Source organism: Narcine bancroftii, chromosome 2 (genome assembly GCF_036971445.1).
Source record: "Narcine bancroftii isolate sNarBan1 chromosome 2, sNarBan1.hap1, whole genome shotgun sequence".
Classification (NCBI taxonomy): Eukaryota; Metazoa; Chordata; class Chondrichthyes; order Torpediniformes; family Narcinidae; genus Narcine; species Narcine bancroftii.
The window spans coordinates 298,310,215-298,325,058 of NC_091470.1; the positions used below are offsets into that span (position 1 = coordinate 298,310,215).

General features: G+C 42.0%; 2 protein-coding genes across 9 annotated transcripts in view; one reads left to right on the forward strand and one right to left on the reverse strand.

The window, feature by feature from the left end:
- Nucleotides 1-14,844, forward strand: part of LOC138755468 (uncharacterized) — a 73,684-nt gene that overhangs the window by 40,270 nt on the left and 18,570 nt on the right. Inside the window, exon 4 of the transcript XR_011352315.1 lies at nt 1,607-1,750. The gene's annotated coding sequence lies outside the window, so the exon portion shown is untranslated. The remainder of the gene's footprint in view (nt 1-1,606; nt 1,751-14,844) is intronic.
- Nucleotides 330-14,844, reverse strand: part of lyn (LYN proto-oncogene, Src family tyrosine kinase) — a 108,268-nt gene continuing 93,753 nt past the window's right edge. For 7 of the 8 annotated variants that reach the window (XM_069921471.1, XM_069921474.1, XM_069921476.1 and 4 more), the window contains one exon: nt 9,203-9,557. In XM_069921471.1, coding sequence (XP_069777572.1) covers nt 9,355-9,557 — 203 coding nt within the window. In that variant the 3' untranslated portion in view covers nt 9,203-9,354. Of the gene's footprint in view, nt 523-9,202; nt 9,558-14,844 lie in introns of those variants that run through there. The other variant, XR_011352313.1, reaches the window with a different exon arrangement.

The window sequence follows — 14,844 nt, forward strand, 5'->3', positions numbered from 1 at the left end:
GATCCCTAATAACATGCAAGCTCTCTTGATCCGAATCCAGACGGGCCGGTACTCCCCACCTTGGTATTACCTCCTCAACCAGCATGTTGTATTTGGTATTGTATAATTGAGAGTACTGTATAATTCAATAATATAAAGTATTGCATGGTTTCAATCACTAATTATCATAAAATATAATTATCAGCAAGTAAAGAAAAAGACAACAATCATGCATTTTATCAATTTAAAACTAATTACCAGTTTACCAAATACCACCAATGAGAAGTTTCACAATAATTTCCACAAAGGATCAGGTGTAGTATATTTTCAGGGGTCTGAAGCAACTCTTGTCCTGGTGTCATCTGCTGATCTGTGGTACTGCAGCCATGATGTGGCATACAGCTCAGGATTCCACTGAACTAGAGGATGTCCATGTAGTTTAACAAACAGAAGTGCTGATACATGATTTATGAGAATTCTTGAGTGTGTTGTTATTATCAAGTTCATGAGACTGAATCCCCTCTCTCACTCTGCAGTACTGTACTAGAAGAAATAAGATGAGTGTCAATCTTGAATGTGGCATCCATGATCCTCCACATAATCTTTGAAGGAATTTATTACACGGAAAGAAGAAAACCTCTTACAGAGAGATGACAGTGAAGCTTCTCCATAACTAGGTGGTATCTCAGTAGGCTAGCGGCCTTTATCAAAGACGCACATTTCATTTAGCAGGGTCTTGTGCATATTTTGAGGTTCAGAAGCTTGAGAACCTTTTCAAGGATGTTGTTGTAAATGTACGATGCTGCAAATTGTTTATAAGACTAGTAAGACACTGTAGATAATTATTAGAGACAATTTTGTTGTTGCTTGTTAAGGTAATTCCTCCAAACTTCCCCTTTTCAACTGCCTCTTGAACTAGAGTTTTTGTACCAGGTTGCTCCTGCTCTATAGAGCTTCATTTGCCCAATCAACTCCACCCACAGTGCCTTCCTTAGCACTGTAATGGTCAACTCTACCTTCCCAACATAAATCATGTATTCAGAATGGTTTCTACATCTTCCATTGACAGTTCCACCTTGCTGATTATCACTTCACAGATGTATTTACATACTTTGAGATGAAGCAAATGAACTGTTCCTTTGCAACACAGGATTTTGTTTATTCTCATGTACCATCTCAGCCTTACTTTGTAAGAACTTGAAGCACTATTAGTTTAGCACTTGTTCTAATCCCAGATCTGGCTGTAAAATCTGGCACCCCTTCTTGGATTTTATTCCCCCCCCCATCCATTGTCCCAGCCCCGGTTTCTCCAGATGTTCCGGCCCCAGATCTTGCATTTTCCCCCACCCCACTGTCCCGGCCCAGGTTTCTCCAGATGTCCTGGCCCCCCACCACACCCCCACTGTCCTGGCCCCAGTTTCCCCAGCCCTGCCACTTGAGTTCGGTGACTCCCTTTCTCTCTTTCACTTTACTGTTTCTCTTGCTCACTTTTTTTGTTGTTTTCCTCGAGTTTCTTCTTTTCCTTTTAGTGTGCTCACTACTGAGCACATACTTTCATCACCCAATGTCGTTCCTTGTATTGTAATTATTTTACACAAAATTTTCACCTCCGACATCCTTTTTTTAGAAATCCTGTGGATCCTGTCGTCCAGAGTGTGGATTTTATTTATCCTCGTCGCCACTTGGTCCCCTTTGGAAATATTACTGCTGGTCACTTGAGATTCAAAGGAGCTGAATTCATTTGAAGGTGGCACCAAACTCCCTGTAGAAGGTAATTCCTTGTATCTGATGTCACATACGCATCCCCCCCAAACACCCACTTCTGTAAAATCCCTGTTGTATTATACAGCTGCCGCCACAACTACAGTAGTTCAAATTCCCTGCTTATATTTTTTTGCTGTTTTCTACAGAGGTACAGGAGTGTTGCCCTAGCAGCACTGCAGCCCTAATGAACGATAAACCTGATGTAACTAAGGTTTGCTTTAGACACAGAAAGACTTGATCTACTTCATGTCCATGCTACTTGCTCTTTGCTCTGCTCCTACTCCACCTTCATCCCCCTGTCCCTGACAAGAGTTTGTAGAGGTTCTGCAAACTTGGCATAATTTTCCACAAAACTACACCAGTAATTCACCAGCTTTGCAGCCTGATGGATCTGTTCACTACATATGGGTGGGGGCATTTAAGAGTTGCTTCTTTCCTTGGGGATTACTTTCTCGCCCTGTCTAATCTTGTACCTCAAATACATTACCACAGACTGTCCAAACTGAAAGGTTTACCTTCAGTTCTGCATTCCCAATAACCTGTAAAATCTTTGAAACCACCCAGAGGTGCTCTTTCTCTCCCTGAGATGCAAATTAAAAAAGGTCAATCACATATTGTAGAATGTTGCTACTGGTATCTGTCAAGGGAACACTGGCAATGATCTTAGCCATACATTGTTGAATTATTGCAGGGCTGTGATGGAAACTTGAGGCAGGCTTGACTGCTATCCCTGAACAGTAAAAGCTAATTTATTCTGTAATTGAATCAACCAAAAACTACTTGTATTATCTAAGACAGTGAAAATATCCTGCTCTGGCCCCAGACCATTCAAAGCACAAAGTGGATTCACCCCTATAGAGTATTTTCAAATGGTGTAATTATTCAGGGAATTATTTGCGGAAACTGCCAAAATGTTTGGCCTGGAAGTCAGCCTGAAGAAAACTGAGGTCCTCCATCAGCCAGCTCCCCACCATGACCACCAGCCCCCCCACATCTCCATCGGGCACACAAAACTCAAAACGGTCAACCAGTTTACCTATCTCGGCTGCACCATTTCATCAGATGCAAGGATCGACAATGAGATAGACATCAGTCTCGCCAAGGCAAATAGCGCCTTTGGAAGACTACACAAAAGAGTCTGGAAAAACAACCAACTGAAAAACCTCACAAAGATAAGCATATACAGAGCCGTTGTCATACCCACACTCCTGTTTGGCTCCGAATCATGGGTCCTCTACCGGCATCACCTACGGCTCCTAGAACGCTTCCACCAGCGTTGTCTCCGCTCCATCCTCAACATCCATTGGAGCGCTTTCATCCCTAACGTCGAAGTACTCGAGATGGCAGAGGTCGACAGCATCGAGTCCACGCTGCTGAAGATCCAGCTGCGCTGGGTGGGTCACGTCTCCAGAATGGAGCACCATCGCCTTCCCAAGATCGTGTTATATGGCGAGCTCTCCACTGGCCACCGTGACAGAGGTGCACCAAAGAAAAGGTACAAGGACTGCCTAAAGAAATCTCTTGGTGCCTGCCACATTGACCACCGCCAGTGGGCTGATATCGCCTCAAACCGTGCATCTTGGCGCCTCACAGTTTGGCGGGCAGCAACCTCCTTTGAAGAAGACCGCAGAGCCCACCTCACTGACAAAAGGCAAAGGAGGAAAAACCCAACACCCAACCCCAACCAACCAATTTTCCCCTGCAGCCGCTGCAACCGTGTCTGCCTGTCCCGCATCGGACTTGTCAGCCACAAACAAGCCTGCAGCTGACGTGGACTTTTACCCCCTCCATAAATCTTCATCCGCGAAGCCAAGCCAAAGAATTATTCAGGGTGATATAATAAATGGCTAGCTGGTAAGACCTCTCTGGCTTAGGTACTGGCCACACTAGGAATTTGTATGGGAGATGGTTGGCTTGATCATTCCTTGTTTTGCAGTTCTGCCACTATCTTTACCACTGCAACTTCTGCTTCAGGTTTAATGGGTTACTGTGTATGGGGTGGGTATGATGGACCTTCTGTCTGTCTCTCCGTGAATGCTCCATCTTTGAGCTGAGATCGTAGTCGATGTTGAGTTCATGATTATACGAGGGAAAAAGTACTGAAGTAGTTTCCCGTTGCCGCCTTCAGTTGCAGTGTTCTAACTGGACAAGCAAACCTGGCCAATGATCAGCAGATTCATCCACCCAGCGTTTCTAGTTTTACAGCCTTAAATTCCAATTTGTAGAATCTGCAATCCATGGCTTCACGTGACCCTGAATGGGAGGCTAAACAGATACTACACCTTGCCCAAAGGTGACCTGTAGGCTATCAGATGGAAGTAGCGCAATTTTGCTGAGCAATTGAGCAGCACTGACACCAAGTTGAACTCAATCATTCAGAAATATAGGAAAATGCAACAGAAGGCCCTTTCATGATTGCTCCACTATTTTTAACACATGGTTGATCCTTTAAATCAATAGAATTCTTATTCTATGTACACACTCATTGCCTTTTGCATTTTGAATGTTATCCATTTCTTCTAAAAATATTTTGTCTTTCCATCTACAACACCCTTGGGTACCAAATGCACCCTCACCTTGCGGAGACGCTCTTTCCTGCCACTGGGAATCCATTCCCTGGACCAAGAGGAGTACGCATCCCTTCTGGCCAAATACCCGGCTTTATTGGCACTGAACTTCCATGACTCCAACTCGCCACATGACATGGAGCACCACATAGAGACGCCAGCCCCTTGGTGCATGCATAAACCCGGCGCTCTCGCCAGACAAGCTCCAACAAGCCAAGCCCGAGTTCGCTGCCATGGAGGAGCTTGGGATCGTCTGCCGTTCCAATAGCCCATGAGCCTCCCCATTCCACATGGTGCAGAAGAGCTCCAGCGGTTGGTGTCCATGTGGTGACTACTGACGTCTAAATGAAGCGACAGTCCCGGACAGGTACCCCATCCCACACATCCAGGATTTCACCATGAGGCTATAGGGTATTCTCCAAGGTGGACCTCGTAAAGGGGTACCAACAAATCCTGTTACACCCCAGTGATATCTAGAAGATGGCCATCATCACACCTTTGGCCTCTTTGAATTCCTAAGAATGCCTTTCGGACTCAAAAACACAGCCCAGATATTCCAGTGACTAATGGATGTGGTCAGCATGGATCTCAACTTCATCTTCATTTATCTAGTCGACATCCTCATCGTCAGCTCCGATGTCAGCACCTGCAGGATGCTCCTCACCCACCTGTTCAACAGACTGCAGCAGTTTGGGCTCAGTGAACCCAGCCAAGTGCCAGTTCAGCCTGCAAATAATAGACTTCCTGGGGCATCACATCACCCCAGAAGGCACCACACCACTACCCGACAAGGTGGAGGCCATCCAGAACTTCCCTAAGCTGAGCACGTTCAAAGGACTACAGGAGTTCCTGGGGATGGTCAACTTCTACCATCGTTTCTTCCTGGGAGCGGCCATCCTCATGCAGCCCATTTGGCTTTTTCAATCTTGGCAACAAGATGTTGCAACGGATGTCGGAAGCCATGGAGGTTTTCCACCGAGTCAGCACTGGCAAAGGCCACAGCATTGGCACTCCAGGATCCCACCTCCCACCCCCCCCAGCCCTCACAATGGATGTTTCAGACGGAGCAGTGGGCGCAGTGCTAGAAAGATGTGTCGATGAGCACTGGCTACCCCTCACCTTCATTAAGCACCTCTGAATACCAGAGCTCAAGTACAGCACATTCAACCATGCACTGCTGGCCTTATACCTGGTGATATCGCACTTCCACTAAATGCTAGAGGGGAGAGTGTTCACTACCTACACAGACCACAAACTGTTGACCTACGCACTGAGCAACACCTTGGACCAGTGGCCAGCAAGACAACAGCGGCACCTCTCCTATGTATCGGAATTCACACATCGCCGGCAAGGCCATCATAGTAGCCGATGCGGTGTCCCGGCCCACTGTCACCGCACCCTACGGAGGGCTTGACGTCACCTAGCTCGCCAAGGACCAGAGGGAGGACGTAGATGTCCAGGTGTAAAGGGCAGCCATCATCAGCCTAAAGGTCAGAGATGTCTGCCCCACACCAGGAGAACCGACCCTACTGTGCGACATCTCCACCAGGTCCACTAGGCTGATCCTACCCACAACCTGGTGATGGTGCGTTTTCAACCAGATCCACAGCTTATAACACCCTTCCATAAGGTCCACAGTCCACATGCTCTTGGACAAGGTCATGTGGCATGAGCTCCATTGAGACCTGCTTACAGTGCCATCATGACAAGGTATATCGACACACCAAAGCCCCCCTACAGATGTTCGAGCTGGTGCAATGCAGGTTCGAACATGTCCACGTCGACATCATCGGCCCCCTCCCAGTGAGCCAAGGTATGAGGTACCTGTTCATAACCATTGACAGATTCACCCACTGGCCAGAGGCGATACCCATGGCTGCATGCAACACAGAGATGTGTGCTCAGGCTTTCCTCGCCACTTGAGTCGCCCGTTTCGGAGTCCCAAACCACATCACATTGGACTGAGGAGTGCAATTCACCTCTTCGCTCTGGTCAAACCTGGCAAAATTCTGTGGCAGCCAGGTCCACCATAGACGGCCTACCATCCCTAAGCAGACTGTCTGTTCGAACAGTTCCACCACCACCTGAAGGCCATGTTGAAATCCTGACTGACTGGCTGAACAGTATGGACGAGCTCCCATGGGAACTGCTCAGGATCCGCGTGGCACTGAAGGAGGACCTGCCGGTATCTTCCACAGAGATGGTGTATGGCACTCCGCTTTCCATCCCAGGGGACCTACATTTCAACCACCACCTCCTGGCCCACAGACCAACACTTTAGATGTCCTGCATAGGCTGAGAAAGCAAGTGGGCGGACCACCTCCCCCAATACTGCCTAGACATGGCTCACCACCCAGCAGAGGACAGCAAAGGGCCCCCCACAGTGCCCATATGAAGGCTCCTTCAAGGTACTGTGGAGAGACGGTGTGGTGTTCACATTGGACATTGGCGGTTAACAGAACAGATTTACAGTTGACCGCCTTAAAGTCGCACACCTGGACTCCAACTTGCCAGTCCCGGGCCAAACAAAGAGGTAGACCATTCAGAGAGTGGTGGCGATTCTTGGTGGGGGGGGAGGGGGAAGATTTAGCGGGATAAATGACTGCGTGAGTAAATGGGTTGAATCGGCAGGTCCAAGATGGTGCAGGCTCCCCTTCATTGCTGAGGAACCTGTGCCTAGTTCCACGTCTGGGCTAAGAAGTCCTCCACATCCACGTTGCGGCCCGCTGGCCGGAGAGTGACATCACAACACAAAAGCTGGTGGGTACGTCACTGGAAGTGGGCGGGCCAGCATGGAGATGCAGTGAATTCAAACCAATAAAGTCATTCTTTGGTTCACCCTCACGCTGTGTGGACGTCACTACTTGGTAACGCTGCCGCAGCAGACGCTACAATCTCATTTATTTCAGCATTGTTATTCATCCTCTGCGCAGCTTGAAAGCTGTTTATAAGATTTTACAAATATATACACTTATTATAAAATCATACTTTACCAGGAAATTGTATTGAAAATATTTGGGCAGCAGATGCCTTTATTCTATTCCTTATCCTTGTAACAAATTTATAATTTACAATTTTTCTTTGCACAGACAGGAAAGAAAAGCAAATATTGCACATATACAAAATAGAATACATATGTAAAGTTTCAGTGAAAGTTTTTTTTAAACAATACAAGGTACAAGTGTAAATGGTATTTCATTTCATCTGGAGAGGAAAAGGGATTTTTTTTCTTTTTACACAAAAGTCTCATCTTACAAGATCCACCATTTGTCTCTGGATTGAACTCATTTCACTGAAACTTATGGTCATTGGTGTGAATTTTTACCCCATCTGGCACTACATTTTACAATGTGCTACAGAAGATCTGAATAGATTCATTTCTGTAAATCTGACATTGATGAGAACAGTTAGTAAGAGAAACAGGCAGATTTAGCAAATACAAAATTATAACAAGTGATGCATTGGCATTTCACACTTTGTACTACAGTGTGCGTTTGGTTGCTATTCATGTACAACTTGTACAGTTTGCTCAGCACACAATAAAAAATTTACAGATGGTTACTTTTTAAGACTACTTACATAAATCTGTGGCATGTGGTAGTCTTCATTTCAATAAAAAATACAGTACTCAGGTGATATCTTTTAAAATAAAAGCATGATTCCGTATACAAAACTTTATCATGTGGAAGAAAAATTCCTTGAGTTTGCCCGCAGAATTTGTGTGCATTACACCAGCAGGGATTGAGACACTGATTTGCAGGTTTAATGAAAGGCTTTGTGGAATATTACAAAATAGGTGGTATAATTTTAAAGATTTTGATTTGGACAGCCAATACATAAATTAATAAAATAGCAGAAATCCTAGAATACTCCTGAAATATACCTGATGTGAAAGTCAAACTATCTTAAATTAGAGCCCACCTCACTGACAAAAGGCAAAGGAGGAAAAACCCAACACCCAACCCCAACCAACCAATTTTCCCCTGCAACCGTGTCTGCCTGTCCCGCATCGGACTTGTCAGCCACCAACGAGCCTGCAGCTGACGTGGACATTTACCCCCTCCATAAATCTTCGTCCGCGAAGCCAAGCCAAAAAAGAAAAGAATGCCCCAGCTAAAAAAAATGATTAACTTAATTCTAGATATGGTATTTTATGATGACTTTATATGAAAACTTTCCTTTATCATGTTAGTTTTTTAAAATTGCAATATATTAAATTCCTGAATTGGAAAAACATTCCATCAATACATATTTATGAGCAATGTGTACCCCAGCTCAAGTTATTGGGATAATGTGCAGCATCTACTGTGAATGATGTACAGATAAACTTTCAGTGGCAGTTAAGTCATCTTGCACCACATTTAGTTATTGTACATCATTCATCTTGTTTAAATCTGAGATAACTGTAGGGCTTCACTGTATCCATGAAGCCCAAAGTGGGGCATCATAAGAGGGAGTTGTAGTGATTAGGATCAAATATTATTCCCCTGGAGTTCACCATTCCTCCTTCTGCATTGAAAAATTATTTGCTATTAACAATAATAAATGAACTACAGAATATGCTGATGTGACTTTCGGTTCCATCCAGTGATCTTCCAAGCAATCACCCTTCATACCATCTCAGGATGATCATACACACAAGGTATTGTGAGTGAAGTCTTGCTCTCTTCGTATCACCAATTGTTCTCATTCTTTGAGGAAAGAAATAATATGTACATAGTGCTAGTTTCAACCTCAGCATATTCCAAATTGTTTTACAAACGATGAATTACTTTTGAAATGTAGTAACTGTTATAGTAATTACTGGTGTGATCTTGTGCACAAAAGATGATCATGAAAAGCAATCTGATAACCTGAAAACTGGATTCAGAAAGGAGGGACGTCAGCTATCATTTCTGCTTTTTTTCACCTTGGATCCTTTAAATTACTTCAAATGGCTTCTTACCATTCACAGAGATTTGATGGCCATGAGATGGAAGAGTGGTTTCCACAAGTTTATACTAATCACTGGATCCATTGATTTGGTTTTCCATTTTAAGTCCCTCTATGGTTGTTGCTGGTATTGACCCTCTGTGGCTGTGTAAAAATCTTCAAGTAGCGCTTTCAGATATTCAAAGGTTGGACGATCTTCAGCACTGCTCTTCCAACAAAGCTTCATGACGTCGTAAAGATCTTGCGGACATTCTTCAGGTCGTGGCATGCGGTATCCGCGCCCAACAGCATTTACAACTTCTGTGTTGGACATGCCTAAGAAAGAGAAAAAAACTTTTTTTTAGACAATTTAAATTAAAAAAATTGACTACAATGAGAATAATTAAAACATCGTTGACCCTCCTTCCTATAAACATTACAGCACAAAAGAAAACTGGCATCCAAGGAAGTGTCCAACTAACAATCTTGCCCAGAAATCACAGGAAGGTTGGAATGTCGACTGGTTCAATTGACAGTCATTTTTGGAACTTCTGATGTTGGACATGCCGTTCAGAGAAAACAGAGTGAATCCTTCCATGTAGGACAGATCCAGCTTTGGATTGTTTACAAACAATAATGTATGCCATTGGATGCAATCACCCTAACCAATTTAAAAAATGCAACAACGTGATGTGGAGGATGTAGGATCCTCAAACTCCCGGGAAAATAGAAGAAAATGATTATTTAGCAAAAGTAACAGATTAAAATACGAAGGAAGAAGATAAGAATAGTCCATTTACTTTTTACAATGCCTTTGAAGAAAGGAATTGTTGTTGCTGGAGCTGATGAAGGTGCTCCTGTATATGAAAAGAGGCCTCTGATGCAGAGAAATCCCAGATCTGGAGTGACAACTAAGGCCCGTCAGTGAGTTGAGTTGCTGGGAGTAGCAGCGAATGTGACCAGCCTTTCAGCTGGCGAAGATGGCATTGGGCCAAAGAAAACAGATTCTTTAAACAAGGTCAGAGTGTCGAGTTCGAGTGAGATGATTGATTTCAGTGGTGAATTAGCAAGTGTTGTATGAAGATGTTAAATATAAAACTAAGGCTATAAAAAGGATACAAAGAACTCTGATGGTGAATGGCAACAGATGGTTTAGAAAATGTGGGATTATATCAAAATGATGTGGAAAGAAATAGATTATTTAAGATCTGAGGTTAAAGGCGTGAATGAAAAATATGAGCATTTATCAACAAATATGATGGAAGTACAAGAACAACAATGATGGAAATCAGAATATTATGAAGGTTTATGAAAAGGGTAAACATATAAAGGAGAAGCTGAAAAGTTTGGAGTCTGAAGTTAAGGAATACATTGTTGAGAGGAAGATAAATTCTGAAAAAATTGGTAAGATAGAAAATTTTAGTAGGAGAAACAACATTAAGATTGTTGGTTTGGAGGAAGGAGAAGAAAAACACGACATGGTTCAGTTTCTCCAAGGATGGACACTTAAGGTTCTGGGGGTAAATCAATTTGAAGCTCCAATTAAAATTGAAAAAGCCCATAGAGCCCTCAGACCATGACTGCAAACAAATGAGAAATCTCACTCTATAGTAATTAAGTGTTCAAAATATTGAGACAAGGAAAAGATTCTAGCTTTATCAGCAAAAAAAGTAAAAATAAAGAAAAGTCCACTTGAACATCATGATTTGAAGGTTTCCTTTTATCCAGAAATTACTGCACATCTGTTGCCAAAGAGGAGACAGTTTAATGAAGTCAAGAGAAGTCTTTGGGAAAAGGGATACAAGTTTACATTACGTTATCCAGCAACGATGAAGGTTGTATTACCGGATGGCAAAAATACATTTTTTATGGATTACAAACAGGCATTAGATTTTGTGGAAACCTTCTAATAGGCCAAGTTAATGTGAAGAAATTATTTGCAATGAGACAATGGACTAGCAAGTTAGAGACTCTGTTTTGATGTAATACCTGGGAGGTGAAGGGTGCCGGAGTCCACCATGTGGTGCAATGAGCCACATCCCATATAGGGGGGTGGTTCTACTATTATAGGAGTTGTATGGGTGTTTTATTTTACTTTAGAGAATTGATTCAATATAGAATTTAAATTGGATGTTGGAGAGATGTGAGATTTTTAATGGATATATGAATAATTAGGATTTTTGTTAGATATATTGGAATTTAACATTTAGAATTGATTTAAAATATGAGGTCCAATTGAAATTGAAAAGCACAGAGAACTCTCAGACCACGGCTGTAATGAAATCAGATTTGGTGGAAACTTTGTCTTTTAATAGGCTGAGTAAATCAGAAAGGAACTATTTGGAATTGGGCAATAGACTAGTAAATTAGAGACTTTGTTCTGATGTAATATTTGGGAGGTGAAAGGTACTGGAGTCCATCGACTGCTGTTTAAAGGCTTGTTTGTGGCAATGAGCCACATCTTGTATGATGGGGGGGGGGGTGGTGTTGTGTTCCTTATTATTATTAAATATATGTTTATAAATGGAGTTTTATCGATTACATTGATGTTGTATTAACATAACATAACATAACAATTACAGCACGGAAACAGGCCATTAGGCCCTTCTAGTCCACACCGAACCAAACACCCCTTTCTAGTCCCACCTCCCTGCACAATGCCCATAACCCTCCATCTTCTTCTCATCCATATACCTGTCCAACCTTTTCTTAAATAATACAATTGACTCCGCCGCCACTATTACTCCCGGAAGATCATTCCACACGGCTACTTTTACTTTAGAAAATTGATTTAACATGGAAGAGATATGAGATTCTGTTAAATTCCAATATATCTAACAAAAATCCTAATTATTCATATATCCATTAAAAATCTCACATCTCTCCAACATCCAATTTAAATTCTATATTGAATCAATTCTCTAAAGTAGAATAAAACACCCATACAACTCCTATAATAGTAGAACCACCCCCCTATATGGGATGTGGCTCATTGCACCACATGGTGGACTCCGGCACCCTTCACCTCCCAGGTATTACATCAAAACAGAATCTCTAACTTGCTAGTCCATTGTCTCATTGCAAATAATTTCTTCACATTAATTAGGAGTAATATTAGATATATTGAAATTTAACATTTAGAATTAATTTTAAACTTAAGATTTATGTATTAGGATATGTTATAATGTCCAAAAAAAATCAACTTCATTTTTTTTCTCTTGTGCTTTCTTTCTTCCTTTCTTTTTGGGGGGAGGGGAGATAATGTATCATTTTGCATCGCATCTATTGTAATGTATTGTTCAAGATGAAGAAATATAGGTTTATGTTTGAAAATGGAAAATAACATTTATAAAAATAAAAAAAACAAAAGAGAGAGATTGATATATGCTCACTCCATTTTACATAGTTGAAGTAAACAACCCAAATTTGGATTTAAAAAACAATGGGCTTCATTTGATCTATTCCCAGCAGGCAGAGTCTGGAAAGCTTGGTGGTGCTGGGAACCCACCAAATTTAAATTTTGTTTTTCCAGAAGTTTCAGTCACGTCGGTGATGTCATCTTTGAAAGTGCAAACTGGGCACTGTTTGCATGATCAAGGGTACTTTCTCAATCCCAAACTTTACTGTTATTTCTTTTTTTAAAATTTAAGTATAATCAATTAAGAAGGAAGCTGACTTAAATTATCGGAGGTAATTTTGAAAAATATTGTTTTCTCATATCTTGTATTTTTCACAGAACAGCCCAGGATCTTGTGCTGACCCATTTAAACCTGCTCCACATCAATGTAATTCTTCCCTCCATCATAGCCCAGAACCATTTTTCTAATATCCCCATGACCACCACAATATAGGAGACAGCCATTCAGCCTTTTGAGTCTATTCTGGTTCTCAGGACATTCCCATTTTCCCCAGTTTGCTTCCTTTTAACCTCTTCCCTCTCATGCCTATTGTGACAGATTATATTGTGTTTGTATTGTATATAGATATGTTTATGGGAGATGAATTGGAGCAGGGTTTTTAGTGAAGGTCACATAGAAACACTTTAGAACAAATCTTATTTAAAATACTGCTCATGCTAGAAAGGCTGGTGCCAATAGCCTTTGCAAAAGCTTTGGTGGGTGCCCAAGAGACCTTGCTAATGGATTGTTGTTTACAAAAAGGCCACAGATGAAATAACTTGTCGGAGAGTGGAACTTGCTGTTCTAAGAGGATCATGTGGTTTTGCAAGCAGAGAGAGTAAAACAGGCTTTCTCTCAGAGAGAGAGAGATAGAGAGATCTGTCCTGCAGTTTTACAGTCAGCAGCTGGGACTGGAACAGGACAAGTTGGTAAGCTTGTGGAAAAACCACATTTGGAAGATGGGTTGTGAGTGCTTAGTTTAGCCTGGTCAAAGCCCTTGTGGTTCATGCAAGAGGAGAGGACTGGCTGCTTAATGTTTCACTTGAAATAACAGAAACAAAAAGGAACTCCGTGGTGACCTGAAAGAGAGAGGTTATCATCTGGATAACTCTGATGGGGCAAAGTTTCTTCAGCAAGACACTGAAGTGGCTAGTTACAAGGAATCAGTTGTGCGCGTCCAGTGAACAACAAATTTCTCTCTGAAAACTGACAAGAACCTTCCTGAGCAGTAACCATTTACTTTTCAAGCACAAAAGCCTGGTGAACTTAATGTTAAATTCTATGCACAGTATAAGAATTGCCTGCAACCAGTGAACTTGGAGGAATGATAAGTGAGATTGGACTGTGAATCAAAGAACTTTTCTGAACTTACACACACATTACATACACGTGCTTAGAATTAGAAGGGGGTTAAGCTAATAGTGATAAGATAAATTTTGATCCTGTTTTCATGTTTAAAGATAAAAGCAACTTTTGTTTAAGTATCCATTTGTCTTGGTGAATATCTATTGCTGCTGAGCTTTGGGATAATCTGGGCTCGTAACACTATGAATTCCCTCAGGTGAGGTGATGTATTTTGGAAGGTCAAATGAAGGCAGAGACATGGTTAATGGTAGGTTACTTAACAGTGTGGAAGAACAGAGGGACTTTGGCGTCAAACTTCATACATCTCTCAAGGTTGCTGGGCAGGTTGATAGGAGAGTTCAGAAGTCCTCTGGTATGCTGGACTTCATTAGTCAGGGGAATTGAGTTCAAGAATTGTGAGATAATGCTGCAGGTCTATAAATATCTGGTAAGGCCATACAGAATATTGTATTCATTTCTGATCATCTCATTGCAGGAAGGATGTGAAAGCTATGTAGAGGGTGTGGAGGATATTTACCAGGATGTTGCCTGGATTGTAAAATATATCTTATGAGGCAAGGTTAGCAGAGCAAGGGCTTTTCTCTTTGGATCATAGAAGGATGTGAGGGCTCTATATAGTAAACCGGTAGCTAGAGTATTGACGAATTGTTTGATTTCGGAACCTTTTAAGCTATCTCGATCAACTCGTCAAGGTTGTCCTTTATCACCGGCTTTGTTTGTGTTAGTGATTGAACCTTTAGCACAATTGATAAGACAAAATACACAGATACAAGGTATGAAAGTTTTAGACGAGGAGTATAAAATTAATTAATTTGCTGATGATGTATTGGTGTATTTAACAAATCCAGCTCAGTCACTTA